Source organism: Tenrec ecaudatus, chromosome 2 (genome assembly GCF_050624435.1).
Source record: "Tenrec ecaudatus isolate mTenEca1 chromosome 2, mTenEca1.hap1, whole genome shotgun sequence".
NCBI classification, from domain to species: Eukaryota; Metazoa; Chordata; class Mammalia; order Afrosoricida; family Tenrecidae; genus Tenrec; species Tenrec ecaudatus.
This window is the reverse complement of record NC_134531.1, coordinates 206,828,212-206,854,982: the sequence shown is the minus strand read 5'-3', so window position 1 is coordinate 206,854,982 and position 26,771 is coordinate 206,828,212. Positions and strand designations below refer to the sequence as shown.

Here is a 26,771-nt window from a genome sequence, read left to right as displayed (position 1 = left end):
TGTTTGGTGTCACCAAGTTGGTTCCAACTCATAATGGCCCTATGTACAACAAAAGGAAACACTGCCCAGTCCAGTGCCATCCTCACCTATATACGTTTATGAGTAACATCAATACATTATATATGCATACGTATATTGAAATACACATACATTATCTACTTATTTTAGCTACTCATTCATCTATTCATTTTTCCACCTACCCACTCATCATCCCTTCCTCATCTGTCTGTTCATTCATCTAGCCCTCATCCATCTATGTATTCCTCCATTGCCCATTAGCTAATTATCTATCTATCTATGATTGATCTTCTATCTACCTGTCTACACCTACCTATATCCCTATCTACCTACCTACCTCTACTTACCTGTCTATTTTCTACTCTTTTGTAACATATTTACTGTGAAATACTTCCAAGACTATATCCACAAACTAAATTCATAGCAGCAGAAGTTTTTGGTTTTTTGCCAAGTCTTGTGTTTGTGAGCATTTTGACTTGCCAAATACTTCTACCAAAAAAAATAGTAGCTCCAATTCACAATCTCCCAAGAGTGTAACGCAGTGGCTGTACCCCACACCTCCCCCAACGCTGGATCTGGCCAGACTTCCGAGGCCGGCGTTCCTTCGTCTCCGGTGAGAAGGCGTCTCCTGATGCAGCTGGCACTGCTCTCTTCCGGCCCTGCCGGTCCCCCTACCCGCGCCCCCCCCCCCCCGCCCTGCACTTCTCGATCTGCCTGTTCACACCCTGCTGATGTCCTGTTCCCACGCACTCGGCATGTCCTTCAGGTGGATGTGTGTGAGACACACATCACCCTGAGATTCCCCCAGCTTGTCATCTGGCTTCTGGCTTTGTTTATGACCCTTTAACGTGTAGCAACTGATTGCTGGCTCCCTGCATGCTCCTGGCCTTTCCTCCGTCGCTTCTGGTTAGAATGTTCTGCTCGTTGACAAGGCTGCAACACGCCCGCTTATGTGTGTTGCATTTCGGTGGTTACGCTTTGCTTCATTAAGACCAGCGCTACTGGGTTAGAAGCTGAGATGAGCTCTAGATTGGCCTTTTCTGAAAAGGGTGGGCTGGTTGTCACAGATGACTGCTTGCATGGGCTGTCCTCGTGCTAGTGGTTGAAGGGCATGGTAACCACACTTTAAACCCCTTGTGGGATGTGCGCCTCTCCTCGAACTCTTCTTGGACAGCCATCAGCTCCCCATTTCTCATCTTATTCCAACAGTTGTGATTTGCGGAGTCGTAAGAATTATAATTGTTGGGATGGGGAAAGAAATGGGATGCTTTACTGGGCTCACTGGGAGGTACAAATGGCTAAACGTGCTTGGCTGCAGTCTGAATGACTCGCTGTTCAAGTGTGCCGTAGAGCCCTTGGAAGAAAGGCCTGCGGATCCACTTCAGGAAATCACCCATTGATAACCCCGCCCACAGGGCCTAATCCTACTCGGACACAACTCGGTTACCTTGAACTGGGATCAACTCGATGCCAGCTGGCCAAGTCATCCTTTGGGACCAGGCCAGCTGACCCTGCTCCCCAGACGCATTGAGACTTCTCTGTTCTTCTCAGGCATCCTAGCCTCTGTGTCACTCTTGGGGACACGGGAGAGCCAGTGCTTTGGGAGGTGGCCTGGTTTGAAGGTTAAAACAACCTTGACACCACACGGCTGGGGCTGTGGAGTCACCGGGAAGGGCAGCAGTTTGAGTTCGCTGGTCTCCTAATAGAGGAGTGGGATCCTAGGGAGCTGTGAGCGCCATCCTTGTTGAAGCCAGGCTTCTATGGAGAGAAAGCGTGTTTTGTGATGCCAAATTAGAGAAAAACTGTGCATGGATAGAACCAGGACAGGCCTTGGCGGGTGATGTCTGCTGGGCTGGCCACTCCCAGGCCTGACCTTCATGTGCTGATCTTGGCAGGGGAAGGAGAGCCCCAGACACATTCCTTGGGACATGTGTGTTCCTGACTTCTGATCTTACAGCTTCTTCTCACACTCTTGCTGCTCGAGACCTCAGGGCCGGTCTCCACCTGGTCTGCCCTGGGCTGAGACCACGCTGACAAGGACGGAGGGCTTGGAGGCAGGCCACCCATCCATCCCCACAGTAGCCTGGGGACGGGAAGAGACTATCTGGGACAGTTTCTGGGCTTCAATGCCTCCGACCTGCCAAGTGCCCAAGCCCACCTGGATTTCCCTATCTAGATCCAACCCCACCTTGAACTGGTGCTATCTGCTCTTCAGAGGCTCATAACCAAAGCAAAGATGGGGCAGCATCTTGATTCTTAACAGCAAAGCAAACATGCAGATGGAGCTGCCTCCCCCATGGCAGTGTCCCTGGGACGCACGTGGGCTTTGGGAGCAGGTTTGATCCTAGCTGCTGGAATGACTCCCCTCAGTTCCCTGTGACAGTGTTTAAAAGATGGCTTGAGGCATCTCTAGCACAGAAGACTAAGCCCTGCACCTGACGATCTAATGAGCTCAGAACTGGGTTTGTGCAGCTTAGTCTCACAGCCTCTGCTTGGGTTAGGTTTCCTGTTTTCCAAGTAATTAATACACACAGGTGGGAGGGAGGTCAGGTCTGATGGGATAGTGGTTATGCTGTGCATTGAGCTGCGATGCTTTCTGCTCCCGACAAGGATTACAGCCTCAGAAACGTGTGTGGGGCAGTTCGTTCTACCCTGTCCTATAGGATCACTGTGAGTCGGATTCCCTTCTGTAGCAGTGAGTTTGGTGAGTTGAGTTGTTGGGGAGGGAGGGGCCTTGATGTGCAGTGGGTTATGGGTGTAGCTGCAAATCGCAAGGTCAATGGTTCAAACCCATCGTTCGCCCCATGGGGGGAGGGTAACGCTTTCTGCTCCCTTAAAGATTTATCATCTACTCTGTCAATAGGTGGGGGGGGGTCACTATGAGTCAAAATCAGTTTGATGGCAGGGAGGGACCCTGCCACGGTGTCCCCATGGGTGAGATGTTCAGCTGCTAACCACAAGGTCAGCAGTTCAAGCCCTCCAGCTCCTCATGGGTAGAAAGATGAGGCTGTCTGCTTCCATAAAGACTTACCATCTCAAAAACTCCAAGGAGCAATTCTACTGTCTTACCCCCACCCTCATATTTCATTGGCATATAATGCATATATCATACAGTGTAATCATTAAATCATATTAAGAAGAGTGTGCAGTCGTCACCACATCAATCTCAGAGCATGCTCTTCTTTCTCGTGCTCACTGCTGTTAGCCGCCCCTCCCTGAAGCCTCCCCCTGCCAGTCCCTACTAGATAATGATTCATGAACCTATAGTTACTGTCTCTATAGATGGACCTATCCTGGACTTGTATATACAGGAAAGAAACATACAAAACAAAACCAAGAGACAAAATAAATCATAGCCAACAACAATGACAAAACAGAAAAAGCTCAATTGAAGTGAAAGCAAAGAATATCAAAAAACTAACAAATTTAAACCGGGTCAAAGGGAAGGTCAAATGATATGGAGTTACATTTTAACATGATGCAGCATCCGTAATTAACGTCACATGGTCCTCTCTGATAGCAAGGTGACCCACATCCCTGGACCATGGGCAGAGGCTTGGTCCTCCTGGGGAGGTGGGGCTTCCACCTTCCTCCACAGTCTTCTGCAAACTGAGTGTTCAGAATTTCAGCTCGGATACCATTCCCTTCTCTGGATTTGGATTTGGATTATTTATCATCCTTGGATCACACAGGCTGGTGTGTTTCTTCCATGTGGACTTAGCTGATGCCTCACTGAGATGGCTGCTTGTCCTGAGACAAGCCTTTGAGACCCCAGGTGTAACCCTTTCTGACAGCCGGGCACCATCTGATTTCATCCCCACACTCTGCTCTAGCACCCATGCCTTCAAGTGATCGCACGAGGGCGAGTACCAAGTAGGGCCATCCGTGCTCTAAGTACTGATTGTTCTTAGATTTGTGCCAGGATTATGTACTCCGTCTTATCTATAGGGCCGCCATGAGTCAGCATCTACTTGATGGCAGTGGGTGTGGTTTTAGTCTGGAGGGGGAAACCAGGAAGGGATCAGAGTAAGAGGATGAGATGGAGCCCCACCACCTTCCCAGGCTATAAAGTCACCTGATGCTGCAGGGTGGGCTGCTCACACCTCTGTGGGGAGATCACACCTCCACAGAGCCTGCCAAGTCCCAGAGATGCAGTTCTGTTCCTGAGGAGTCTCTGGGTCCATCCACCCCCCACCCTCGGTGAGATGGACAGATATTCACCTGACTCTCCGGGAGCAGAGTGGGCGGGCAGGTGGCTCTGGCACACTGGCCCGCAGCCTCCCTGCATGCCAGCACTGAGCCCCAGCCCTCCCAAACCCAGGATGGAGCACGCGCACACGTGTGTGTGTGTGTGTGTGTGTGTGTGTGTGTGTGTGTGTAAGAGAGAGAGAGAGAGAGAGAGACCCAGCAACTCTAGCTCCAGGGTCGACACTAGTGTTTCCATACAGACAATGTCTTGGCAGATGCGTTTTCTCAGCTTCCAAGAACAGCAGTTGAGAAATCCAGATAATGGGGGACAATATTGCAATTCTCCTGTTGTTTGCCTGGCTTCTTCCCTGTCAGCCTTGGCTGCCTTGGCCTTTGTCTCCACACCACCTCCAGCTATCAGTGCCACCCTTCTCTCCCTGACTTGGGACTTGGCCCAAGGCGACACCCATCCCGATGCTCTGCCCAGGCAGCTCCAGAACACAGGCCTCTCCCCGCTTGCTGGGCTGGCATGGGGTGTGCATTTGCAGGTGTAGGAGAGAGGAAGGAGGGGCACATTCCCCGAGGGCCTGGTACCTCCCATTCTCTGATGATTTCCATCCCCTACGTCCTCCCTCCTGTCCTCCTTCTCATGTCCCCAAGGCGGGCCAACAGGGCCCCTATGAACTCCTAGAGGTAAGGGCCGCCCCATCGAGTGTGGAAGCTCCCAGTGCTGGGGTGGGGAGGCAGGGATGGATTGCTGGATCAGGGCAGTGGCAGCAGTACACTGCATCCTACCAGAGAGGACTGACCTGCTCGTGGGGCACCATAAACACCTGGATGTGGAGTGATTGTGAACAGAAGCCAGCCCACGAAGGCCTTCTAAAGAAGTTCGAGCCTCGAGATGGGAAAAAAGACTGGGACGAGAGACCCTGGGCAGGGAGTGGGGAAACTTCACCCTCTAGGAGTACAGAGTTCCAGTGGGTGTGTCTGTCTCTTTCCAGGGCGAGGCTGGTCCTATCGGGCCCAAAGGATACCGAGGGGATGAGGGGCTACCAGGGTCCGAGGTAAGTTGCCCTCCCTTCCCCTGCTCAGCCCTGAGCCCTGTCCCCCTTCTTGAGACTGACTCTTCACCCTCCCTGCCTCCCTGGCCCACGGCCAGCTCTGTCCCCATGGCAGCTGATGCCCCGGAGAGGGCTCTGTGGCCCAGGGAGAAGCCTGCCCAGCCCACCTGATTTTATTAATCTGTTCCCTTAGCTTATAGCCCGTTTGCTTTGGAAAACATAAGAAAATTTTTAAAACAAAATTAAAATCTCCCAGAGATAATGAATGTGAACAGTGGGGCTCATTTCTTTCCGAGTCCTTCCCCCTGTGCACATGAGTCCTGAAGCCTTGGCTTCACAAGTTTGGGTTTTGTTTGTTTGTTTCTTCATTGTGAGCATTTTCTTAAAACTGTATAGTTTTTTGAGAACATCATTGGCAGGCACCCATCATAGCCCCCCACCGCCCACCCTCCTGGTCTCCTACTGTGTCTCTCCACACTCCTGTTGTGGGTCTGGCTGTTCATGGAAAACGGTGAAGCTAATTCTGCAGTTGCCCACCTAGATCTCCACCCACCTGTTCAACCCCCTGATGTGGAATGATTGGGCAGGACCTCTGGCTTGTCCGAGACCGTGCCCCGCTGCCTCCACACCAGCTCCGGGCTGTGTGCTCCTTAAAACCTTCCTTACGCCATTGTCTGGTTGATGTGTGAGAAGCTCTGCTTTATGTCACCCATCTTTCACCCATGAGGTGCAGTGTCTGAAGCCCACCTGGATTCAGCTTCATTTCCCAGAGCATCCCCTTCTCTCTTTAGGGTGCCAGAGGTGTTCCAGGACCCCCAGGTCCCTCCGGCGATGCTGGGCTGATGGGAGAGAGGGTGAGTAACTCCCCCCAAGAGCAGTGTGCAGCCGGATGGTGGGGGCAGGACTGCTGGGGGGGGGGGCGGCTGGGCTGGCGGTGTCTTTTCTGGGATGTTCCTGGGTTATGTGGGGAGCCCTAGGCCTGGGGGACTCCCACTGTGACCATTGACCCCGCCTGCTCTTTCCTCAGGGTGAGGATGGCCCCCCCGGAAACGGCACTGAGGGCTTCCCCGGCTTCCCCGTAAGTGTGCTGAGCCGTCCACTCTGAAGCGCCCACCCTGTGGAGCATGTGCCAGTCACCTTAGCCAGCTGGGCACCTGGGCAGGCTGAGTCAAACCCAGAACCCAGAGCCAGTCCAGAAATTTGGCATCGGGGTCCTTCCCAACACCCCTACCTCCACCACCACCTCCCTGTCAGAACCTGGTATGACTGCCCTTTCTTTCCACCTGCAGGGGTATCCAGGCAACAGAGGCCCTCCAGGGATCAACGTGAGTACACAGCCACTGCTCTCTGTACACCCCCATGCACACATGCACGTGACATGGGCTGAGGGGGCTGAGCCCCAAGACAAGCCCCACATCATACGAGGCCTGAGCCTGACTCACTGCCATCCCCCAAGAGCCTCAGGGTTCCCAGCAAGCCCTCTCCCAACCCCCACCCCAGAAGCCCTGTCCTCTTCAGTCAGGTGCCTCGCCTCGGGGAGGGGGGCTCGGCCACCCTCTGCCCCAAAGTCATAGCCCCTCTCAGTGCTGTGGGCTCACCTGCGGGCTCCCTGTCCCCTACAGGGTACAAAAGGCTACCCTGGCCTCAAGGGGGATGAAGGAGATGCCGGGGACCCAGGAGAGGATGTAAGTGCTGGTCCTGGGGGAGGTGGGCAGAGGGAGTCCAGGTGGGAGCAGGAGGTGGTTGCCCAGACTGCTCTGGGCACAAAGGGTGGGGTCTGCAGTCCTCGTGTGCGGTGTGGGGCTTCCGCTGGGGCAGCCTTGTGACGGAGGCTGCCGAGGGGCTTCCTGGGGAAAGCCAGCGTCTGAGGAAGGCTTGACATGCGGCTCTTTTCCTCCAGAGCAACGGAGTGTCACCCCCAGGGGCCAAAGGTGCCAAGGGGTACCGGGGCCCCGAAGGCCCTCCGGTGAGTCTGCCAGCTCTGCCCTGCACTCTGTAATGAGGGGTGGGGTGCAGGGAGAGGCCTGGGGCCAGAGGGAGCAGTTTGGGGGACGTGTCGGGAAGGCCTTGGACATGGCTGGGCAGGAGGAAGGAGGGTTGTCCTCGAGAGGAGAGCCAGGGAGCCAGGGGTCCAGCACAGAGAGCAGAGGGTAGGAGCGGGGGAGGGGCTGGTCAGTGGTCCCCAGAGACGGATGACTGTTCCAGGCAGCAGGTGAGTGGCGGGGATAGCGTTCACTTATCCCCGGCTCTGGTCTGGGTTCATCACCAGTTTCAGGCGGGGCAGGCTGTTGTCCACTGTGGGGACCCCAGGGCCCCTGTGATGTGTCCCATAGGGTGGGCATCCTCAGACTGTGGGGTGTCAGGCTGGGGGAATGGGGATCAGGGAAGGAGAGCTGGCCTCAGAGCCCCTGTCTGGTCGTTTCTTCAACAGGGACCCCCAGGACATCCAGGACCCCCAGGACCTGATGTAAGTGATTGTCTGGAGGTCGTCCAGGGCTCCCATTCTGACCAGGAACTCTGGGGTCCCACGGGGGAAAGCCCAAGGAGTATGGAAGTCCATGGAATGGAGGTGTCCTCCCTTGGGGGTGCCCTGCAGGCTGCTCTAGGCCCCATGTGTCCCAGAGCTCATGCGGCTGTAAAGGGAACACCCAGGGCAGTTAGGTGGAGCTCCTGCGGGTCATGAGCCAGTTCAGAGTCTGACCCTGGAGGAGCCCTGCCTGGGTGTGCCCTGGCCCTGCACCAGGGGTCTTTAGGGGAGGGGTAGTAGTGACCAGCCTGTCCTGGCAAGACAGGAGGCACCTGAGGAGGGAGAACATGCACTGCTCCCACCCCCACCCCGAGGTCTGCAGTGGGGCTGGTGTGGAGGGGCAACTGAACACCCACGTTCTTCCCTGGCAGGAGTGTGAGATTTTGGACATCATCATGAAAATGTGCTGTGAGTACCACTGGCTCTGGGTAGAGGTCTGCATCAGCAAGAACATCCTCCCCCCACCCCCACCCCTTCGACCCATGCCCGGCCCCCAGCATGTAGGAAATGTAGTGATCACACAGGGGGCTACTAGCCACAAGGTCAGCATTGCGAAATCACCAGCCACTCCTCTGGAGAAAGGCAGGGCTTTCTACACCCATGGAAGCCCACTGGGGCAGTTCTACTCTGTCCTATAGAGTCAGTAGGAGTCGGAATCGACTGATGGCAGTGAGTTTGGTTGGGTTGAGTTGAGTTGGGAGGGGAGCAGGGGGAGAGGCCCATGGTCATGCCAAGGGAGTAGGTGCAGAGCCCCCTTCCATTCCAGTGGGGTCAGAGCTGTAACATTACTGTGCACAGCCTGAGTAGCCTGCTCAGACCCCCTGAACATCAGGGAAGTCCCCACAGGGCCAGGGCAGTCCAGGCCGACCTGGGACGTGACCTAGAGGGCTCAGTTTCCCCGACTGTGACAACTGTAGTGTCATGTGCTCTCTTTCCTCTCTTCCCTAGCTTGCTGTGGTGAGTAGTACACCCTGACCCACTGGGAAACTCCTCGGGGTTTTTTCCTTTTAAGTGCAAGAGCCACGGTAGGTGAGGGGGATGTTGGCTCACGCGTCTCAGTAGGTGTTCCACCAGCATGGCAGCCGATGCCCACCCCGCATCCACGAACCCATCCACCCACTCACACTCACCCGCTTGCCTATCCGCTCACCCACTTCCCTGACAACCCACGAACTCCCTCACTCACCCGCCCATCTGTCTACCCACCTGCCTAACCCCCTACCCAATCTCACCCAGGAGTGTCCCCACGCTCACAGGTCCTCCTCCCCAGGAACTCCAGCACCCAGGGACAGCCTGGGGCCCGACATCGGCCTGCTCATGGGCTCCTGGCCGGGCCCTGGGGGACAGGCTGCAGCAGAGCCTGATCAAAGCCTCCCCTGGAGCAGGGGACATGCTTGGGTGTATGGGGAACTGGGCCACAGTGTTGGGGGAGGGTGGGCGCTGCTCCTGTTCAAGTGCTGGAGTGGCCAAGGGCTGACCACTGGCCACCTGCCCCACAGAGTGCAAGTGCGGCCCCATCGACATCCTCTTCGTGCTGGACAGCTCTGAGAGCATCGGCCTGCAGAACTTTGAGATTGCCAAGGACTTCATCATCAAGGTCATTGACCGGCTGAGCCGGGATGAGCTGGTCAAGGTAAGGCGGCCAGTGCTGGGCCGGGATGCCCAGGAACATGGACTGGGACAGCCCCATCCTTTCTGGTGTTCAGTGCTGCCCTACACAGCTGGTCGGGGTTGGGGTGGGAGGGCAGGCACACTTAAGGAGTCCTGGGGAAAATAGGGGGTGTTTCTGCAGACTCGAGGCTCTGGGCCACTCCATTTATTGGGGGCTCATACATGTTAGTGTCCTGACCTAGCCTGTCTTTCCCCCCCTCCCCCCCCCCCCCGACCTCAAGGCTGTTATTCCCCATCTGATCCTATTAAGCTGTCCACTGCCACCCCCACCCCACAAGCTGGACCCTAGGGAGTGAGGCCCTGTCTCCGACAGAGTGCCCGAGAGGGGTGGGGGCGCTGCAATTGCTTGGACAGGGGGGCTGGGATATGCGGATATCAGGCAGGGCCGCAGAACTCTGTCCCCCATGGCCATCAGAGACACATGGCATGGTGTGCCCAAACCTTCCCAGATCCACAAGGATGGGAGCCATCAGGGGCACGCATGCGCATGAGCAAGGTGGGGGGCGGGGCGGGGCGCTCTCTCTGACCCTGGCTCATGCCTCCCCTCCCCGCCCCCACGCGACGGTGCAGTTTGAGCCCGGGCAGTCGCACGCGGGCGTGGTGCAGTACAGCCACAACCAGATGCAGGAGCACGTGGACCTGAAGAGCCCCAACATCAGGAACGCCCAGGAGCTGAAGGAGTGAGTCCACTGTTCATGGCTGCCACACCCCGCTGACAGGCCGGGCAGGCGCTGCCCAACCCCAGCCGGGCCCTGATCATCCGCCCCCTCCACACAGAGCCATCAAGAAACTGCAGTGGATGGCGGGGGGGACCTTCACTGGCGAGGCCCTCCAGTACACTCGGGACCGGCTGCTGCCCTCCTCCTCTAATGACCGCATCGCCCTGGTCATCACCGACGGGCGCTCAGACACTCAGAGGGACACCACGCCCCTCAACGTGCTCTGCGGCCCCGACATCCAGGTGGGGAGCCTCTGGGGGGCGGGGGCAAGGCCTGGACCAAGTCAGGGAGGAGGGGTGTGTGTAACCTTGTGTGAGTGTGTCTGGGCCCCAGGAGAGGCTGGACCCAGGTGTGAGCTGCCTTTCCCCGACAGGTGGTCTCTGTGGGCGTCATGGACTTGTTCGGCTCCTCCCCAAGCTCCGACCAGCTGAACGTCATCGCCTGCCAAGGCGCGTCGGCCCAGCGACGGCCCAGCATCTCACTCGTCAAGGATAACTATGCGGAGCTGCTGGAAGACAACTTCCTGAAGAACGTGACGGCAGAGATCTGCATCGGTGGGCACCTGGGTGGTGGTGGGTGGGTGGGTGCCTGAGCTAGCCTGACTGTGCTGGGAAATGGCACCACGTGATAGCATCCAGGGCCACCCACCGCAGTCGACCAGCACGCTGAGCCTAGGCCATGAGTCAGACACGTGGGCGTGAGAACGGGCTTCTCCTCTGGAGAGACAGGTGTCTGTCTAGAAACCTCCCTGAGAATGCAGATGTTCCCTGAGCTATGGGTCTGCTCCATGTCCCCACCCTCAATCCCAGGCCACACATGCATACCCAGACCAAAGTGTGTAACAGGCAACCTGGGCCTGCACTTGCTCAGAGACACGTGTGCCCACACTTACAGTGGCCACCCAGGGTCAGGGCAGGCACTCTACCTGAGTGTCACTGGAGACAGCAGGGCCCTAGGGACGGCCCCCCTGGACATCTGTCCTGAGAGCGGTGGGCCACTCATTGGTGCTGTATACCTTTCAGGACACCTTTCCCCTGGCGAGTCTCGGTGTCTCCGTACATGGACAGGACCAGGCTCTGCTCCATGCACCTCAGTGGGCATAGTTCTGTCTCCTCCAGAGGCCGTCTTTGCTAAAGGGTCTCTGAGCAGGTGACAGCCCATCATCCCAAAATATGCTATTCGTCGAGAGACAGGTTGCCCCGAGCATGAGAGTCACTTGTGAACATGTCACCTCTGTGCCCCACCTGGAAATGTCCTAGCATTGGTGACCCTAAGGGAGGGAGTGACAGGCAGATCACAGGCTCACATCACATGGTGTTTTTCTCTCACAGATAAGAAGTGTCCAGATTACACCTGCCCAAGTAAGTATCCCAAGTCAGGACGGCTGGAGTGGGCCTACTGGCAGGTGCCCCTGCTGAGGGAGGGGTGGGTCTAGCCTGGGTAGGTTTGGGGCATAACAACCTGGGTCAACCTGTGACTGGGGCCAGGTCTGGCCGGTCCACTGTAGCTCAGAGTCCCCATGATTGGGGTACAGTCCCATGGCCACACTAATGGCTGCCTCCCCGACAGTCACCTTCTCCTTCCCGACCGACATCGCCATCCTGCTGGACGGCTCGGCCAGCGTGGGCAGCCGCAACTTTGAGACCACCAAGCACTTCGCCAAGCGCCTGGCCGAGCGCTTCCTGACTGCCAAGACCAAGGACCCGGCACATGATGTGCGCGTGTCTGTGATGCAGTACAGCGGCACAGGCCAGCAGAGGCCCACGCGCTCGGCGCTCCAGTTCCTGCAGAACTACACCGTGGTGGCCAACAGCGTTGACAGCATGGCCTTCCTCAACGATGCCACCGACGTCACCGATGCCCTGCGCTATGTCACCCGCTTCTACCGGGAGGCCTCGTCGGGCGCCGCCAAGAAGCGACTGCTGCTGTTTTCCGATGGCAACTCGCAGGGCGTCACCGAGGCCGCCATCGAGAAGGCCGTGAAGGAGGCCCAGGGTGTGGGCATCGAGATCTTCGTGGTGGTGGTGGGCCACCAGGTCAACGAGCCCCACATCCGCGTGCTGGCCACTGGCAAGACGACCGACTACATCGTGGCCGATGGGGAGCGGCACCTGTTCCGCATACCCAGCTACCAGGCCCTGCTGCGGGGTGTCTTCTACCAGACCGTGTCCAGGAAGGTGGCACAGGGCTAGCGCCCCTGCCACCACCGGCTCCCTTCCCGGTCTTCCCCGCCCCTCAGCACGACAGCAGTCAGAGACGTGATGTGAATGTTCCCCACCCACCCCATTCGATTGTCAAAAGTATGCACAGCCACACCACGACAGGATGTGTCCTGCATAACTGGCCCTCCTACTCCCTGCTGTGCTCACCCCTCTCCTCCCAACCGGGACCCACGCCAGCCTCCCTGTCCCCCCCAACCCCCCGGAGATCAGAGGTGCCCCAAACACCACTCCCATCTCCTTTCTACTCCACTGACTGGTCTCAGTCAGAAGCTCCCAAAGCCTCCCCCTTAAAAAAATTTTTTTTGTCTTGTTTTTTTTTTAACTTCTGGAAGGTAGGTCGCACCCGGCCCTCTGGTCTCCTCGTGGCTCAGTGTTCCTCCGCTGGCCCACCCTGAGCCTTCACTTAACCTTTCATTTCCACGCCGGGCAGATTGTACGCCTTGTTCCACATGAGCCGTTGGGGTGATTCTCTTGTGGGAGGAACCAAAATGGAGAGGGTTCTTGTTCAACCAGAAATCTCAATGCCTCGATACCATCACGAGCCCTCGCCCCCAACAGACCCTGGACCTGGGCTCCCTCAGCCCCTGCAGAGCTCCACAGCTCGGAGCGAGATCAGAGAGGAGAGTGAAGCTGGTGCCTGGTTTGTGTGCGTCCTCTCCGCTTCTGACACTAAAGGTGCTACCTTGCTGGGGGGGGTGCTTCCTTCCTCCGGTCATACTCTCAAACCCGGGCCCTGACTGGGCGCATATCCTCAGTCGTGAGCCGGGTGTTTTCACTAAAAAGGCATCCCTAACTTTTTCCTTCAAGTGGTGATCTGTTCTATATTTTAGGGAAGATCCTCTTGATAGGTTGGTTTTCTTTTGACTCCTTCCCATGTTTTTCCTCAACCATGTCCATGTCAACACTTCTCCCAAATAAAGCCTTTCCACCTCCTCTCTGAAGTTACTGTTCTCCTAAAACCCCACCCGTGGCCGCGCCTCACACCCTGTTGAGTGTTTCCCCACTCATAGGCCCCCGACGGGGCGGAGCAGAGCCATCCTGTAGGCCTTCCTTCCCTGGAATCATGACCGAAGCCGCTGGGCAGGGCTTCCTCCTGCGCAGCCCCTGGGTGGGTGCAAACACACGCTGCCATGAGGAAATGCGGAGGTGGTGGGTGGTCTCCAGAAACCTGCTCCTTTCAGTCCCAGGACCAGAAGGCTTTGCAGTTGCTGCTTGCTGTCCACACAGCTGCCCACCCGTATTCCTTATCCGTGTCGTGGAGAACGGGGCCAGCAACGTGAAGACCACACCTGTAGGGGGGAGAGTTGGCGGGAAGTCCCTGACAGCTCGTGCTGCAGAATCAGAAGTGGATTCGGTCTTGAAGGGTTGGGGCAAACAACCAGAGCAACAAGATGAAAAGCTCAAGCGAACAGTGCCAAGCTCTCAGTCACATTTACCCTCAGGAACTCTGGGCAACAAGATGAAAAGCTCAAGCGAACAGTGCCAAGCTCTCAGTCACATTTACCCTCAGGAACTCTGGGCAACAAGATGAAAAGCTCAAGCGAACGGTGCCAAGCTCTCAGTCACATTTACCCTCAGGAACTCTGGAAAGGCCACCGGATCCAACAGGGCTCCGCAAGAAGAAGTTCTGGAGAATTCGACAGTGAAGCTTGAGACAGCCCCTGGCCAGGGAAGGCTGGTGTGGAAGGGAGGAGGGCTATGGAGAAGCAGAATTTAGCTCAATTCCCAACGGAGGAAACACCAAGTGTCTTAGTTTCTTCACGTGGCTGTGACCAAAGTGCCACGAATGAGTAGCTTTAGGGAGTGGAAGTGTATTTCCCAAAGTTCAGGATGATAGGAGTCTGACCTCGGGCACAGACTCTTGGGAAAGGCTTTCTCTTCGTCAGTTCTTTGCCTCTTTCTGCTTCGATTCCGCGGATCTGCGATGATGATCATGTGACATTTGTCTTCCACTATTTGTCGTTTCTTGTCTCTGTGTCCGATCTGCCTTTTTTTTAATAACTCAGAATCGATTCACTTCAAGGCACACCCTATCCTGATAGTCCTGCATTAAAATAACAAACCCTGTTCCAAATGGGATCCTATTCATCCAGTAAAGGAAGGAGCATTCCAACGCCTTTCCTCCTTTCTCCCCAACAGTTCTGTTGGCATATAACTCACGTACCATTCAATAATTCAACCGCATCCAGAAGGGTTGTGGAATCATCACCACAATTGGTGTGAGAACATTGCTTCATTCTCACACTCATCGCCATTTCCTCCAGTTACTGTCTCTGTACAGTTACCCATCCTGGACTTCATGTACAGAAGACATTACAAACAGAGCTAACAAGAATAATAAAGTAAAACATGAAAAACCTCAATTGAAAAGAAAGCAGACATTAAAAACGAGTACAGATTTGAATGGATCATAAGGAACGCCAAATGATAGGGCGCTAACTTGTAACCTATCTGCATCGGCAACAGTCCATTTTGCTCTGCGTTCTGCATGTCAGCAAGGTTATTCACATGCCTGGTCCATGGTCAGCGGGAATTCTCCGCGGTCTTAACCCACATGTATTCCTCCTTCACTTTTTTAAAATCCAGAAACAGCTTTAAAGGGAGATCAAATGATAAGATAACACATTTTGACCAAACGACATCAGCCATAACCGACTTCACAATGCTCTCTGTCTGACAACTGGCTATTCACATTCCTCAATGATGATTGGAGGTGATTCACTGGAAGCTAAATCCCTGTGTGGAGCCTGCAAATGGATTTTGGGCTTCCACTGACCCCCTTAGCCTTCTACGAACCAGGTGTTCACAACTTCAGCTGTGCTGCCATTCCCTCCTTCAGATTTGGATGATATTATTTCCAGTCATTGTACCACACAGGCTGGTGCGCTTCTTACATGCAGACTTAGTTGGCACCTCATATAGATGGCTGATTATTTGAAAACAAGCCTTTAAGACCCCAGATGCTATTCTTTCTGATAGTCGGGCACCATCTAGTTTCTTCACCACACTTTGCTATATCACTTGTATTTTCAGAGATCTCTTCCTGAGGTCAAGAATCAATCAGGGCCATGTCATAAGAACTCATTGTTCTTCAGTTGGGGGTAGAATTAAGTCCGACACATATTTTTTGTGGGCACAATTCAATAGGCAGCCCTGAAGGCTTACTGGGGCATGCCTTGGACTGCTAACGGCTGGGTGAGTAATGTGAAGCCATCAGAAGTCCCTGAGGGAGAAGATGAAATTATCTGCTCCTATAAAGACTTAAAGCCGCAGAAACCCATAGGGGTAGTTCTATAGGGTTCCTAGGAGTTGAGATCTACTCGGTGGCAGTAATACTTAATCATGAGAAACACAGTCTTGAGGGCTCATGTCTATGAACCTCACAAGGATGTTGGGGGCATTGTGTGATTGGGTCCACACAAGCTGGGCTGTTCAAGAAGAAGGGAGGAGAGCGAGACCTCAGAAGGGCACTCTTCAGTAACAGCGGCCATGAGAAGGAAACATGACTTCCATGTGGCCCTTACATGAGGATGACAAGCAAGCATCATTGAGGTGGAACTGCCCTCTGGCTGAAAGTGTGCCTGGCTGCCCAAGGGGGTGGGGGACATGGGAAGAGACATCCATCCCTTACTTGAATGGCCCAGAAGTCATGGCCACATGTCATGAAAAAACTACAAGCACACCAGCCACCAAGCCATGACTGCATAGGGACCATGCCATTTAGATCCTTTCTGTTTCATGCAGAGGATGGCTGCATCCATATAGGAATAGAGGGAGAAAGAGACAGAAGGTCAGAGAGATGAATGAACGAAATTGATACAATATGAACATGCTCTCTACAGTCCCCAGGGTGTGTGATTCACTATCATGGCCTTTCTGCCCCTCGGTGATGTCACACACAGAAGCTATAAAACAAGACAGATGCTAGCAGTGAAGAAGTTGTAAGTTTTAATTCACATAGTCACCATGCATGGGCCTTTGCTTTGTAGTAGATTCAAACAGTTCACAAGCCACTTCATGTGACATCACCTTCTGCAACACACACCAGGCTTGGGGACATGACTCCCTGCAGCCACTTAGTGGCTTTGGCATGTGGAACAGCTGCCCTGGACCACCAGCCATAGCAGAGTTGAGCCTGACCCTTCCCACATCCCAAGCCTTGCTCCATGACATACAGAGCTGGTCTCCTTATTCCAGTGACCCTAATATAAAATGGGTTAACAGCACCATAGACCACCTATGCGCATAGCACCACGCAGGGATGCTCATAGGGCCACCATCACATCGTGCATTGGCTAAGTGTCTTCACTTCTCAATTTTGAGCCAAGGCAGCTCGGACATGTTCATACAGTCAGCATCCCCTGATCCGACAGGACTGGACCATCTGAGGACACCAGGCCATACCTGATCTTGTGTGTTGCCATCTCCCATCTCCTCTCCCAAGACACTGGCCCCCTCACCAGCCAAACAGTCCACTGACAATGGGATCCAAAGACAGAGGACTCATCACCCAGAATAAGATCTGGTCTCCCTTGGATTAGCCCCTCACAGACTCACAGCCTTGGGTCGAGCCATCCTCTATCCCTCCCATCTGGCTTCTGCTCTCCACAAAGTTGGAAGCCCTGCTCCAACCCCTGTTACTCTAAAGCAGACCCAAGTCTTTAGGACCTTGGGTTGCATCTCCCCAGTCCTAGCCGTGCGCATGTCAGGGTCACACTAGGAAAGCAAAGCATAAGAAGGGATAATGATATGACAATGCCCAGCCTCCTGGCTCCTCAGGAAGACCCCAGAGTTCCTGAAGCAGACCCACTAATGCGCTTACAATATGCATGAACCGCAAAGCAAAAGACATCAGCTCAAAAGGAGCGCACCAAGTGTGATTCTATTTACAGGAAGTTCAAGAATAGGAAGCACTAATGAATGGTGGTGGGGGGGAATCAGAGCAGCGGTCATTTCCGTGAATGGGGATTGACAGCAGGGACCCCAAAGAACATCCTTGAGCAACAGAAATGTTGTCTCCCTTGAGGGCAATGCCGCTAACTCACTCTTCCCAGGGGTAGAGCAGTATTGTCACATTATCTACAGTCAACTTGAGGAAAGGGGTGGAGTCTAGCCTGTCAGTCACATCAGAGACAATGAAGCCTTGGTGTAGGCAGGGCCTTCTCCTGAGTATTCTGAGAACTCCTGCCTTCCTCCCTGGAAGGAGAACACACACACTCTCCCTGTGAGACATTCCTGTTGACAAGCCACATAGAGCCACGCTGATAGAGCCAGAGCCCTGGAGCTGGAGGAGCCACATGGAGACCCACACCAGCACTGAGATGCTTCCACCACCACTGGATCCGCAAGACCTCCCACCCACTGGCCTGTGATCTTTCTGGATTAGGAGTCATTGAATGTCTTGCATGTGTCTGAAGAGGAATTTATAGACTGGAATCGGATGTGTGGGCTAATATCAGACTTATGGACTTGATCTGGAATGGGTTGGGCTGTTTTCTTAATATACAACTGCTCTTTTATATAAAGCTCTTTTTTATACACATATGAGTGTCTATGAATTTGTTGCTCTAGTCATCTCGGACTAGCACAAGCATACTATGCTTTCATGTTGAGAGGCCCCCATGATTGAATCCCATCCTCCTGCACACACCCTGTCATCCCCTCCCTTTGAGTGCAAATATGATGGGATGTCAATATGACTCCGCTATCTTATATGTCACAAAGGACTTTGCAGATCTAATTAAGGTCCCTAATTAGTTGACTTTGAGTTGACCAAATGGAGTCACGCTGAGTAGGTGACTTACCTAATCAGGTAATCCCTTAAAAGAAATGAGGATGATTTGAAGCCAAAAGAAATTGATCCTACTGACTTTGAGGGGAAAAAAAATGACTGTTCTGTGAACTGCATGTGCTATAATGGGGAGAGGAGGCACACAGCCTCCAGGAGCTGTGAGTGGTCCCTGCCTAACCACTGGCAAAGTAATAGAGACCAACTGTATTTGTCTGGGCACTTTAGAGAAACAAATTCATAGAAACTCCTGTATAAGAGAGAGTTTTATATAAAGGTTACGTGCACATAAAGAAAACATCCCAACCCAGTGCTGCCCAAACCCACAACTCCAACATTTACCCATTAACCCATATGTCCAACATCAATCCACTAAGTCCTCCTCCATCTCACAAAGAAGGCGCAATGATGCCGACTTCAGGAGGAAAGCCGAATTTGTGAGTGTGTCAGCATCTCAGCGCTGGCAGGGGTCTCCACATGGCTGCTCCAGCACCAAGGGCCGCATCGGGGTAGGTCCGTGTGGCTTCTTTTTGAGGATTTCTTGCAGGAAGTGAGCCTTGCCAGCTGAAGCAGGGAACTGGCTAAGACAGCTGCACCCTGGTCCGACCATCACAAAACAAGCGGCCCGAGAACTAGAAAGGGGAGGCTCACCGAGCTATTGATCCCTCCGCCCTTCAATTAACCCCACATGTGTTTATCAGCCAGGTTGGCACAATAAACTAACTCCCTCGCCAACATTCGGGTTGCCAACCAACGCATGAAAAGATGCTGGGCATCTTTCACCATAGGCAGACGAAATGAAAGCTACCACGAGATACACTTCCCTTCCAGCAGGAGGACTAAGATGAAAACAAACAAAAGAACAAAAAAAAAAAAACAACTAAAGAAAACAAACTGATGAGGAGGATGTGGGGAAATGGGAAGTCTTGTTAATGCAAAACAGTACACAGAAAATAATCAACAGTGTAACCGTTTCTCGAATTAATAAACAAAACTACCATAAAACCCAAACAACCAACCCACTGCCATCAAGTTTGTTTTGACTCACAGAGACCCTGTAGACCCTAGAGAACACAGGAAAACTACTCTTCAGGATTTCTGAGACCATAATCTGTACAGGAGTAGAAAGCCTCATCTTCCTGTGCGGGGGCTGGTGGATTTGAACTGCCAGCCTTGTGGCTAGCAGCCCAATACCTAGGCCACAGTACCACCAAGTATCCGCAGACATAACCCACTGCCAAGTAGGTACAAGCCAAGCTCACTGTCAGCGTGCCCATGCTGACTCCTAGAGACCCTCTAGAACAGAGAGGAACCGCCCCTGTGGGTTTCCAAGATTGTAACTCTTTACGGGAGTAAAAAGCCCCATCTTTCTCCCAAAGGACAGCTGGTGGTTTCAAGCTGCTGACCTTGCGGTGAAAAGACCAACAAATAATCACTACACCACCAGAGCTCCTTCACATCTATATGAGGGGATTCAAAAATGGATGCGAAAATGGAATTAAAAGATAATGGAATTTTCCTAAACCTTTTAAAGTTCCTTCTTCTGCCTGAGTCTTAAACACAATGGCACAGTCAGACACAATGCGCACACCAGTGCTCACTGCAGCGCCCTTCCCAGTGGCCAAGAGGTGAGAACAACCAGGGGTCTATCAGGAGACGACTGGGTAAATAGAATGTGGTACCTGTGCACAACGGAATACCAAAGACAAGGGAAGCCCGGTCCATGGAAAAATCTTATTTTATTTTCCATGGCATATCCCTCGCCCTTCTCCCCTGCCACACCCGTCCTTCTGGAACTGGGCAACTCTTTGCCCAGCTTATGTGCACCCCTCGGTTTTACACAGGGCACACCTCTTTCCACACTTCTTCCCTTTCCTCTCAGGGTTCCAGAGACCACCTGCCGCGCTCAGCAGAGCACAGTCACCCTGCCAAGTCTCTGGGCAGCAGCCCGGTGTCAGCAGAACAACAGCCTGCTACAATGCCCGACCCCAGCACTGTCATTCCCAACCCCACCTTGAGCTCCACTGTGCTCTCTGGATGGCAGGGGTGGGGGACCCTGAAATCATCCACACCAGCGAACAGCGCATGCCTCCCCAAAGAGAAGCAGTTGTCGACCGAATCTAGCAGGCTGGTTTTTAAGTGGAGAGTTTTGTATGGCCCGTGAACGATGCTATGAATATCCAAGGGACCTTTTGCTTTATGGCCTGGGCCACTTCCTCCTTGGTCTCCTCCTTGTTCCAAGTGGGAAGATTCCCGGCTATGCTCAGAGGGGTCGGGGAGCCCACAATGGGCGACACAATCCTGCTCCTCTTTGGACTGGCCACATCTGGACTCTGTCACCCTCCATAGCCAGGGTCTGCAGAGGACACTGGTGGTGCCCCTTGTCCATTCTAAATTTCCTTTCCCCGGCATCTTTTGCAATGGCAGTCGGAGATGCGCTTGGGGAGTTGCCAGCCCCCTGGAACCCTCGTGCTCTCGGGGAGAGCCTGTCTAGTTGGCATCCCGCTTAGTGCATTCCAGCCGCCTCTCCACCCACTGTCCCAGACTCCGTGTGCATTGGCCAAGTTCACACTCTGTTTGCTGCCTTTGCACATTTAGGTTGGATCCAGATTGTAACTCTCAAGTCTCTCAGACCACACCTCTGCCTGGGAAGAGAATGGAATAGAATGTCAAGTGCAAGGGTTGCCATGCCTCCCCAGGGCTGCTGGCCCGCTTCCCATCCTGCATCAGCTACCGGACCTGCCGTCAGCAGCAGAAGGATGATGCCTCTGTGCATTTCCACCCTTGCAGAGGAAAAGGCTGCTGTGCTCTCTCCTCTGCTTCCTTCCCCCTCCCCCGCCCCCTCCCTTCTCTCTCCCCTTCTCCCTCTCCTCCTCCTCTTCAGCTCCTCCCCCTTCTCCACATTTGCTCCTTCTCTTTCTTAGTATTTCTTCAGTGGTTGCCTGTTCATGCCTTTTGCTCATCCACCAACTGAAAAAGCCACCAACACATCCTGTGTTGGCTGAGAGTGTTGATCTCACTGACCGCGCTGGGAGAGGCTGCCGAGAAGTCAGAACAAGCTGCACCTGAGCAGGAGTGTCCTCCTCAAGTTTTGAGGAACTGCTTCAAAATAGCCCATTATCTTGAAAACTGCCATTGTACTTTGCCCTCAACTTTCTGAGACTCAGACTCCTGGCCAGGGAACCCAAGACCATTGGCCCCAGTATGCATCCTTATGCTTGAGTGCCCTATGAGGGGTTCAGAGGACCAGGACCCACCAGGGTGTGTTAGGTAGCTAGCATAGGGACTGGGGAGTTCGTTACGTATGCTCAGAGGTTCCAGCTTCTGGCCAGGAAGGAGTGGTACACCTAGGTGGGTGTTACAGCTGGATTGGCCCATCTAAGCCAGGTGAATTTGATTCAGCCAATGGGTTCGACCAGTATTATCAACCATGCCTCCCAACAGGGCCCTGAAAAGACCAAAGGTTTTTGCTCTGGGCTTGCTTTTCCCAGTGGCTGCTACACAATGTAGCACAGCCGGATTGTGGTCCGGAGCAGCCAGACGGCAGTCCCGCAACTGTGCCGCGGACTCTGTCTGGCTAGTGGTCCATTTGCTGCAGAACCTGAGACTGCTTCTATTCTCTATAAACCCACTGGGATCACAAACCAGGCTGTGGCATGAGTTCTTTCTCGCTCAGAGCCAAGGACAGAGGTACATCTCTCCCCTGACATATCTAACAGGTGCACAGCCCCAGATCTAGTCATGCCTAGAGGCATAACTTCAAGCCTAGGCCTGTCTGAGAGACACCTCCACCAGCTGGCTGAGACCCTGGCAGAGGTGGAGGTGGGCCCTGGAGGACCATGTCCTTCCAGGTGACCTGACACCCAGGGGTCAAGCTTGCTCCTCCCACACGTTCCAGTGTGTGATCTTGACAGTTATCATCTGATGGGTTAGTCATTTCATAATCACACCCCACCCCTAACAGAGAGAGAGAGAGATCAACCAAATAACCCAGAGCCTAGTACACAGTAAACACATAGCAAGTGCTCCTGGTACCCTTGGTCCCAGCCCCAGAACCAATCTGCCCCACCCACCAGCCACCCAAGCCTTCTGAACAGGAACCCCAAATTTACAGGTGAGACCCCAGAAGCAAGTTTCCAGCCTTCCTTCTGTGGCTTGGGGTTTCCTCAAAGGACTCAACCCTATAATTAAGAAGCCCCTGCTCCCAAGACCCTTCTCAGGCAGGGTTCTTCAGGGCCCAGTCACAGAGAGCTCAGGCCACCACCACACTGTCCCTCGTGGAAGGGTCAAGGTGGGTCCTGGTCCAGGCACCCGGCAGCTCCGGCCAGCATAATTAGTTCATGATAGAAAGTTCTCTCTTACACACATGTGAGTGTCTCTGGATTTGTCTCTCTAGTCAACCTGGTCTAACGCAGCCTGTGATTGATGGTTTCCTGCTCCTCAGATCCTGATTGCGGATGATGTCATTTTGAAATGTACAGAAAAAAAATACTTGGCCGAAACAACAGGATGGATACACCCCTATCCCAGGCCACCCTCCTCCAGACTCATGTCCTCCAAAGTAGGATGCTGCCCCAGAAAAGGGACCGGGTGAGGGACACCTGCAAAGACCTGCAGTTCCAGGGGCTAGTCGTCACAGGACACACGTCCAGTGGCAGCCAAGCCACGATGAGTTGTGGAATGCCGTTGCCTTTATGACGCACTGAAGGAGAGGCAGTGCTTTGTGGTGCCAACCAAAAGGTTGGAGGCTCAAGCCTACTCAAGGTGCCTCTGGAGACAGACCTGGTTATCTGATTCCAAAGAAGGTCACAGCCGTGAAAAGCCTATGGAGTGGGAGCACCCCCAGGATCTGCATGGGGTGGAATCTACTAGCCAGCAGCTGACATCCAGCGCGTAGACTCCGAGGAGCCCCACACTCACAGCCATCGAGTCACTGCTGACTCACTGTGACCCTGTAGAACAGGGCAGACTACCCATGTGAGTTTCTGAGACTGGAGCGCCTTGTGCAGCAGAAAGCCCAGATTTTCTCCCGAGATGCGACCGGTGCTTTTGAACTGCTGACCATGCGGTGTATTCACTATGTCACAGGGCTCCTAATTAGGAGTGCCTGGGTTGTACAAATAGTGAACTTGCTTGACTGCGAAACAAAAGCATTAGAAGTCCAAGTGCACCAAGAGGTGCCTCAGAAGAAAGGCCTGGTGCCCCCAGAAGAATTCACTTCAGAGGACAGCACTGAAGTGACAGCTCAGAGAGAGGGGGCATGTCTGATCAGAGCACACAGGTGCAAGTGATGGGGAGGGAGCGCGAGTGGATCACATTCTAGCCTTCCATGCCCTGAGGACGATATTCCTGCTCAGAGCAGCCAAATGCACAGGGAGGACCATAGGGCCAGCCCCACCACAAGACAAGATCTCCCTCACTGACCCATAAGCAAATGTGGTGAAGAAAGCTGATGGTACCTGGCTATCAAAAGGTTTAATGTCTGGGATCTTAAAGACTTGAAGAAAAACAAGCAGTCATCTAGCTGAGAAGCAACAAAGTCCACAAGGAAGAAGCACACCAGTCTATGTGATCACAAGCTGTTGATAGGATCAGGTATCAGGCATCAAAAAACAAAAAAAAATCATATATCATTGTGAATGAGAGGGAGTTCAGAGTGGAGACCCAAAGCCCATCTGTAGGCAACTGGACATCCCCTTACAAAGTAACAAGGAAGAGATGAGCCAGTCAGGGCCAGTATAGCACCGATGAAACATACAATTTTCCTCTACTTCTTTAATGCTTACTCTCCCCCGCTATCATGACCCTAATTCTACCTTACAAATTTGGCTAGACCAGAGCATGTACACTGGTACAGATAAGAGTTGGAAACACAGGGAATCCAGGACAGACAAACCCCTCAGGACCAATATTGAGGGTAGTCATTACCAGGAGGGTAAGGGGAAAATGGGGGGAGATAAGGGGAACCGATCACAATGACCTATCTATAACCCCCTCCCAGGGGTATAGACAACAGAAAAGTAGGTGAAGGGAGACATCTGTCAGTGTAAGACATGAAATAATAATAATAAAAATTTATAAATTATCAAAGGTTCATGAGGGAGGGAGGGGGAAATGAGGAGCTGATATCAAGGGCTCAAGCAGAAAGAAAATGCTTTGAAAATGATGATGGCAACATACGTATAAATGTGCTTGAAACAATGGTTGAACGTATGGATTATGATAAGAGTTGTACGAGCCCCAAATAAAATGATTTAAAAAGAAAGGCCTGGTGATCTACTTCGGAAATACTGGCTGTGTTAGACCAAGTTGACAGAGAAGCAAATCCAGAGACACTCCTATAAGTGTAAGAGAGCTTTATATCAAGAAGTAGAAATACTCATGTATCAGGAAAACATCCCAGCCCAGTGCAAATCAAGTTCATATGTCTAATACTAGTCCATAAGTCCAGTTTTTGTATGGTTATTCTCAATATCGGTCCCAAGGAGTTTATCTGTCCTGGATTCCCTGTGTTTCAGCTCTTATCTGTACCCACGTCCATGCTCTGGTCCAGCCGGATTTGTAAGGCAGAATAAGGGTCCTGATAGTAGCGGGGAGGAAGCATTAAAGAACCAGAGGAAAGTAGTGTTTCATCGGTGCTATACTGCACCCTGCATGAGTCCAATTCTTGTCCATAAACCCCTCTTTCAGACTCACACATGTACAGATAAAAGTGGAGAATGCAGAAAGATCACAGGCCAGTGGATGCTGAGTCTTGTGGATCCAATGGCAGTGGACGCATCACAGGTCTCAGCCACATGACTCGCTCAGGTCTTAGTGTAGCTCCAGCTGGCTTGTCCACAGGCAGAGGAAGGCAGAGACAGAGAGGAAGTTCCCAGAATCCTCACGGGAAGGCCACGCCCACAAGGAGGCATCATCCGGCTGTGACCTGATTGACAGGCTAGACTCTGCCCCAGACTGATTTATCAAGTAGGCCCAAGGCTATGTAACTACCACACTCGCTGTTGAAAACCCTGTGGTGCAGAGCTGCTCTGTACCCATGGTGTTGCCTGATGTTGGAATCGACTTGATAGCAACTAACAGCTACAAAGAGGACAGAAGTTGTCAGTTAGCTCTTGATACCCTGGATGGATTTCAGATATATCAGTGTCCAAGCATCCACAGAAAGGGGTTGTACCCATCACGAAGTGTACCAGGCCAACCTTACCCCACCCCACCCCCCACCCCAGCTAGAGGCCAAGGGAGCGCCCCTGGTATAGTGGGTGATGCACTGAACTGGGCTGCTATCTGCAAGGTCATCAATTCAAACCCACCAGCTTCTCCTTAAGAGAAAGATGAGGCTTTCTGTTCCCCCAAAGAGACACAGCCCAAGAAACCCAAATGGGGCAGCTCTACTCTGCCCTATAGGGTCTCTGTGACTCAAATTCCACTCGATGGCAGCAGCTTTAGTGAGGGCAGACTACCACCACAGGCAGCCAAGTCCCACTCCTCACCAGTCGCTGCCCCAGCCCACAGCCACGAGGGGACCCACAGCATCCAGATATTGTGGGTCTGGCAAGGATTTGCACGGCCCTCCCCCACTTCTCATGCGCACCCAGAGGAGCAGCTGCAAGGTCCAGGGGGCTTCTCTTCTTGGTTTGCCGAAAGCTGCTGGGAAAGAATTGCTGAAACTTGGCCTCTGGGGGAGAATTGATATCTTCAGAGAGTAGTTCCTCTTTATTACTTTTCTGGGGAATTGTTTTGCAGGCAAAAACGAAGGATTGGAAAGTCTTACCACCTGGGCATGGCCTGTAGCCTTAATCCTACCCAGGACCCCACCATCTACCTCACTACCTGGGACCCCACACTCTGTGCCCAAGAACCCATGCTCCTGTCTATGACCCCACCCACACTCCTACTCAGGAGCGAAGGCCTCTCTCCTTTGTCCCAGCCTCCATAGGACTGCCCACCGGTCCCAGAACCCGGGTCCCTGCCCTTCCCTGCCCATCCATCGTCTCCCTCTCCCCCACGACCCCATGGCCCTTCTCTCTGCACACTCACTCTGCATGTTCCTGGAGCCTTTACATCCCAGCTTCCTTATCAACTGGATCCCCCCTGCTTGCTTTTCAAGCAGCGTTTAGTTTTTAGTTATGAAAACTTCAGACCTGCAGAAGAGGAGAGCGCACGGTACGGGGAGCACCCGCGGGCCGCCTCCTCCCCGCGACAGCTGTTACCAGTTGTGGTAGTTGCTGTGATGGTTCTGTAGTTGAAGCGTCTGAGAGCAGATTATGGGCACTATGGTGTTTTACATGTGATTTACATGTAGATGCTGCGGTGTCCCTCAAAAACAAAGACTCCTTTTCTGCATAAGCATACGGACCTCGCGGGCCCTGCCCAATTAAAAATGGCCCCATCGCCTCATCCAATTAATATCCAGGCCACATTCAAATTTCCACAATTTCCCCAAAGTGTGCTTTACGCCAGTTTTTTTTAACTCTAACTTAAAATTGTAAGACTCACCATGCCCCGCTTTTTAAAAAAATTATTTTTGTTCTATATCCCAGACTGGCTAGATGGCAGAAGTACCGTGTTGTAAAA

The 26,771-nt window shown here is 53.2% G+C and overlaps 1 protein-coding gene across 1 annotated transcript in view; it reads left to right on the top strand.

Annotated features, from left to right (window-relative positions):
• COL6A1 (collagen type VI alpha 1 chain) overlaps window positions 1–13,339 on the top strand; it is a 30,719-nt gene extending 17,380 nt beyond the window's left edge. The window contains exons 21-35 of the mRNA XM_075542189.1: window positions 5,208–5,270; window positions 6,059–6,121; window positions 6,295–6,345; window positions 6,557–6,592; window positions 6,890–6,952; window positions 7,168–7,233; window positions 7,699–7,734; window positions 8,166–8,202; window positions 8,743–8,751; window positions 9,294–9,427; window positions 10,036–10,145; window positions 10,243–10,426; window positions 10,558–10,738; window positions 11,516–11,545; window positions 11,754–13,339. Of these exons, the coding sequence (XP_075398304.1) occupies window positions 5,208–5,270; window positions 6,059–6,121; window positions 6,295–6,345; window positions 6,557–6,592; window positions 6,890–6,952; window positions 7,168–7,233; window positions 7,699–7,734; window positions 8,166–8,202; window positions 8,743–8,751; window positions 9,294–9,427; window positions 10,036–10,145; window positions 10,243–10,426; window positions 10,558–10,738; window positions 11,516–11,545; window positions 11,754–12,376 (1,686 nt within the window). The 3' untranslated portion in view covers window positions 12,377–13,339. The remainder of the gene's footprint in view (window positions 1–5,207; window positions 5,271–6,058; window positions 6,122–6,294; window positions 6,346–6,556; window positions 6,593–6,889; window positions 6,953–7,167; window positions 7,234–7,698; window positions 7,735–8,165; window positions 8,203–8,742; window positions 8,752–9,293; window positions 9,428–10,035; window positions 10,146–10,242; window positions 10,427–10,557; window positions 10,739–11,515; window positions 11,546–11,753) is intronic.
• Window positions 13,340–26,771: the final 13,432 nt, after the last annotated feature.